Raw genomic sequence first — 5,995 nt, forward strand, 5'->3', positions numbered from 1 at the left:
CATTGGCTTAGCCATCATTACTTTGAGAACTGCTCGTTGCGCTCTTTCAATCTTGAGCATGTGCGTTTTTGCCACTCCGCCCCATACTTGGATACAATAACTTAGAATCGATTGACCAATGGCAAAATATACTTTTTTTAAAATGTCTATATCAGCGATGTCGCGAAGCTTCCTGAATATTACCATTAGTTTGCGAGTGCGTGATGCCAGAGTTTGAATGTGATGCTTCCAGGTTAGTTGGTTATCTAAGTGAACACCTAAGTATTTGATGGTAAGAGCACTTTCTAATATCTTACACTCGCATGATTTATTTTCTTGTGCATAGTTGAATGTCTTACAAGTATGTGCTGTTATAGTGAGTTCTTTCGGCTGTGAACACTTGTACAAAGAGAAGGTTAAGTATTTTGTTTTATTCAGATTGATGGTTAAAATGTTTTGACTTAACCAAGACATAACTATTGCCAGTCCATCCTCTGCAGATTTTTTTGTGCTGTTCCAGTCATTACCACTAAATACGATGGCAGTATCATCATCAAATGAAACAACATGGCCGTTAGATAGGTTCAGATTGGAAAGTTCGTTTATGTATACGAGGAATAACGTCGGACCGAGCACACTACCCTGTGGTACTCCATAAGATACGGTATGCATTGAACTTACTTCACTTCCAATCTTTACCATCTGTTTACGGTCTGTTAGGTAACTTGAGAGTAATTGCAGTGGTAATCCTCGAACACCAGCTCGTTCAAGTTTCGTTAAGAGGATAGGTATTGAAACCGTGTCAAAGGCTTTAGCCAGGTCCAGGAATACACCAATGCAATTTTTTTTGCTGTCGAGATTACTAATAATGTGATTCGTCAAATTCGTGAATGAAACTTTAGGATTGTATAGAGTAGGTACCTGTTGTTTCATAATGTAATGTGTAAAATAAATAGATTGTGGTCTATATTTATCAACGTTAACCACCTATAAAATTGAGTCATGTTTCAATGCATTTGAACAAATTTATTGAAAACTAGCGGTCTACCCCGGCTCCGCCCGTGGTACATATTTACGTTTTCTCTACATAAAAACTATCCTCGTACCTCAAGGAATATAATAAAAAAAGAATTATCGACATCGGTCCACCCGTTCACGCGTGATGCTGTGACCAAGGAAAACGGGTTTCATTTTTATATATAGACTAGCAGTCCACCCCGGCTTCGCCCGTGGTACATATTTACGTTTTCTCTTCATAAGAACCATCCTCGTACTTCAAGGAATATAATAAAAAAAGAATTAACGAAATTGGTTCAGCCGTTCTCAAGTTATGCGCTTACCAACACATTTTGGGATTCATTTTTATATTATAAGATTATTTCTTTGGCATTTCCGTTGCCTGAAGAGTTCAAATGTCTAAGACATGCTAATGAATAAATAATAATTAATAATATATATACAATATAGGTCAAGTTTGGCCGATGTTGCAAACTAAAGGAATGCTAATTTTAATGAACACCTTTGTAGATGTTTTAGTTACTAATTAACTCATTTAGAATTATATAAAAATAAAGTGATTTATCAATTTGCATCAATTTGTACAAGTATCTCACAGTGTGCAATACACAATAATTTTCACTATGAAATTGGTAAGTACATTTGATTTGAAATGAATATTTAATCTTATTTAAATTGTATTTTTCTAATAATAACTCTCTTTACAGTACATCGCACTATCAGCGCTCGTGGCAGTCGCTCTTTGCGCGCCATTCGACTCCGAAAACGTAAAAGTGATCGCTCGAAGACGCCTTCCAGCCCTGGAGCACGAGGAGGTGCATGACGAGTACGGTCAGTTCGCGCTGCGCTACGTGACAGCTGAGGGAACCGTGGTCTCCGAGCGAGGCCGCCTCGTGCCCACAGCGAGGGGAGGATACGTGCTCGTCACTGAGGGCGAGGTCTCATATATCGGTGATGACGGTGAACTGTACATCACCAAATGGAGCGCGGGTATCGACGGCTACCACTCTGAGACCAACCACCCCCTGGTAGCACCTGAACCCGTCCAGGGTTAAGTTGCCAGTGAAAGCGCTTGATTTGACGATACGGAATTAAATATACAGTGATCATTTATAATATTTTGTTGTTTTATTTACTTTGCTTTATAAGTTTGTTGTATTATAGTGACTATAAAAGTTTTTGCAGTGAAAGATGAATGCAAACATATGTGATAAATTAAAGAGTAAAGAAAATAATAATATAGAGATTATTAAAAACAAGGATACAGGACTAACATAAGTTTTAAACAATAAGTTCTATCATATTCGGTTAAAATAATGTGTTAATATCAAGTGGCATTTAAGACATACACTCACACCATATCCACAGTATCACAATATAGGTATTTCCTATATATTATTGTAATACTGGGCCATATCTATAAGCAAAGGATGCTTACAGAAACCAAATGTGTTTTATATAATAAGTATTAAGTATATAGGTCTTACATAGATAAACTTAAGTAAGTATTGATGAGAGAAGATAGTGATGAGAGAAAAGATAAAGCTAATATTTAAAAATTAATTTACCTTCCTATATGACGTGTAGTTGTTGACATAGGCCACACGAACTGCAAGATCCAGCAGTATAAAAATGTAATAATATTGTGTATTATGGGTAGTATACTCTATCTACATTTTTATAAATAAAGTCGGTTTACGACTGAACTGCATGTTAGAAAAATGTTTAAGAATTTTCTTTGAATTATTGACATTATGACGCTCTTATTGCCATTCTACATGTTAAGACTGCTGACTGTCCCACGGCCTACAAGAAATTGGAGAGCTGCTTTTGTACAAAATTGTAGTTTTATAACAGGCTAGCAAGCAAGGTTCATTAGTTATTGAATTTAAAGGAACTGAAGTTTTGAAGATTTTTTGACAGTAGGTAGGTACACACAAATATAGTAATTATTGAGTTATAAAATATGTTTCACTGTAATGTATACCGTGAAACATATTTTACAGTTCTTGTTTTACTTATACCTATTGGTCAAGAAAATTTATTGAGAAATAAAATTTAACTTTACAAGACAAGTAATTCATTTTTAAGATAATGATTTTAATTCGTTTTGTAATTTTAGGAATAAAAGGATAGAGGTATATAAACATAGAGCAGCAGATTTAGTATGGCAGAAAATAAATAAATATTTAAATAAATAAATATTTCGGGACAATTTTCACACACGGCACGATCTGATCCCATACTAAGCTTTTCGATTGTGTTATGGAAACCAGATGGCTGATAAACATACATATATAATTTTAAATAAATACTTATATAGATAATTAACACCCAGACACAGAGCAAACATCTTTGTTCATCACACAAATATTTGCCCCGGGTGGGAATCGAACCCACGACCTCTGGCTTGGAAGGCAGGGCCACTACCAACCAAGCCAACCGGTCAGTCAAAAAATAATTGGTTTTATATATAATAATATGTTCGGGTGTTCTCAATTAAAGAGATTATGAGTTTGTCTGTTAATATGCATACATAAATAACTTTATGAGCCGATTTTTCCATCCTTGGTTAAAATTTATCAGTCCAATAAAGTATTAAACGATAATAATAAAATGTCACCTGTAAGCTGTCAAATGCAAGTAATTAGAATACATTTTTGAAAAGATAGTTTAATACGTTATTAATTAACGAATAAGTTTTAACCAAGGATTGAAAAATCATTCCAGTGATATAATAATGTATATTCAAACGCCTTTTCAAATGGCAGATTTGCTTGAAGTATAATTTGCGTTTATCTACAATGTGGCGCAAATAAGTCAGCGCGCAAAGTTAATTTTAAATATTTAATGTATTTATTGTATGTGTACATAAAACAGTAATAAAATAGTTTATATTTTTTTTAAATATCAATACTGAACTGGATCCGATGCTCCTACGACTAAATCTGATCTGTTACTAAAAATCATACCTACGTATGTCCATACTCTATAATATGAAAAAAAAATAAGATAAATAGCTTTATTTTCCATTTATGGATAACTAGCTTTCCGCCCGCGCCTTCGCCCGTGCAGTCAAAGAAAAACCCGCATAGTTCCCGTTCCCGTGGGATTTCCGGGATTGCGTCATTTTCCCGGGATAAAAAGTAGCCTATGTCCTTTCTCGGGTATCAAAATATCTCTATAACAAATTTCATGCAAATTGGTTCAGTAGATAAGGCGTGATTGAGTAACAGACAGACAGACAGAGATACATTCGCATTTATAATATTAGTATGGATTTATTAATATACTTATATCTAGTTCTTTATTTAAGCTTATGTTTACAAATTTGTTTTAAAATTCCATAAAAGTACAGATGAAATGAATGAAAAAAAAGAAATACGCAAAAAAAAACACAAATAAAAAAATGCGATATGCATAATATATGCTTTTAGTCTAGGCTTACTTACTTAGGCATATCTGTGAGATATAGGTAATATTTTTAGTGTAACACGTCATTCATTTTAGAACTTTAAATCCCTGGTGTTTTCATGAACACAAAAAAAACATAATTTTAAATTAGCTACGAACGAAGAAATGATTTTATTAATGTATTGTGAAAGGCATCAAACTAACAAAAATCATTATCCTAATAGATGTCCAGCGTTTTTTGGAATTTTATTTAATATTAATTACCATTAATACACCTAATTACGCTATTAACTATGAAGAAGTATATAAAAGCATTGGTCAAATACAAAACATTAAATTCGATCTTGTAACGCCTTGGCATCAACAATTCAACTTGTTAAACAATATGAGAGTTGTAAGTATATTTTTATAAGCTTTATAGTGGTGAAATCATTTTTAATTGTATAACTCGATGCGATACCCTGGACTTCTTATTTGGACAGTGTTTTATCATGAGTTATTTGTTTTTTTTTTTCAGTACATTGTATTGTTCGCGCTGGCAGCGGTAAGCCAATGCGCGCCACTTGATCCAAAGGCTGATATAGAACTTGCAGAGTTGATTGCCCGGAGACGGCTCCCAGCCCTGGAGCACGAGGAGGTGCATGACGACTTCGGTCAGTTCGCGCTGCGCTTCGTGACAGCTGAGGGAACCGTGGTCTCGGAGCGAGGCCGCCTCGTGCCCACCGTGGATGGAGAGTACGTGCTCATCACCGAAGGCGAAATCACCTTTGTTGGTGATGATGGAGAAATCTACACGAACAAGTTCACCGCGGGAACTGACGGCTACCAAGTTGAGAGTAACCACCCATTGATAGCGCCAGAACCTGTTGTAATTCCAGCAATTGTTGAAAGAGCTTAAGAAATTGATCCATGACAGAACCAACAGTGAAGCCTAATAAATTATTATTTTATCATCATAACCTTTTTTTTATTTTCAATAATTTGACAATTATTCTATAATGCGCGGCAACTACTTAATTTATAAAAACACCTGGAGATTTTTTTTAAAATACATACATACATGTATATAATATAAATATCAACTACTCTGAAATAAAGGAAATATAAAAATATGACTTGGCATCCAATCAAACTCCAATAATTACTGTATAGTCAAAACCAATAATTTACTCTCACTTTAAATCACATACATTATATCATTTTTCGTCAATGTAGGACAAAATCTACAATATTAATATTATTGTAACAATCAATTCCTTAGAATATGAGCTCATTAAGAAGGCGGTCTGTAATGGACCTCTCCACTTTATGGCTTTCACAACAACGTCGTCTATCAAGTTGTCTCTATAGTTAACAACATAATATTATATCCTTAAAAAATACAACATATTTTAGTTGAACCTATATTTTTTTGTGAAACCTCAAAATCAAACATTTATTATACAATTAAATAAGACTTGTACAAGAAGCAATTTTGAACCGAAATATCGGTAGCTCTTTTAAAATCATGTTAATTTAACATATTCATATTACACTATATGAGCATATAATATTATCTTAATAATTATGGCAAAGAACTGTCCTG

General features: G+C 34.0%; 2 protein-coding genes across 2 annotated transcripts; both read left to right on the forward strand.

The window, feature by feature from the left end:
- Positions 1-1,561: 1,561 nt before the first annotated feature.
- LOC123692659 lies at positions 1,562-2,051 on the forward strand. Its single transcript, XM_045637429.1, has 2 exons — positions 1,562-1,628; positions 1,704-2,051. Exons 1-2 carry the CDS (start codon positions 1,620-1,622, stop codon positions 2,049-2,051), a joined length of 357 nt encoding a protein of 118 aa, XP_045493385.1. The 5' UTR covers positions 1,562-1,619.
- Positions 2,052-4,795: 2,744 nt separating this feature from the next.
- Positions 4,796-5,308, forward strand: LOC123692660. Its single transcript, XM_045637430.1, has 2 exons — positions 4,796-4,804; positions 4,928-5,308. The coding sequence occupies exons 1-2, from the start codon at positions 4,796-4,798 to the stop codon at positions 5,306-5,308; spliced, it is 390 nt and encodes a 129-aa protein (XP_045493386.1).
- Positions 5,309-5,995: the final 687 nt, after the last annotated feature.

This window comes from Colias croceus, chromosome 6, assembly GCF_905220415.1.
Source record: "Colias croceus chromosome 6, ilColCroc2.1".
Lineage (NCBI taxonomy): Eukaryota > Metazoa > Arthropoda > Insecta > Lepidoptera > Pieridae > Colias > Colias croceus.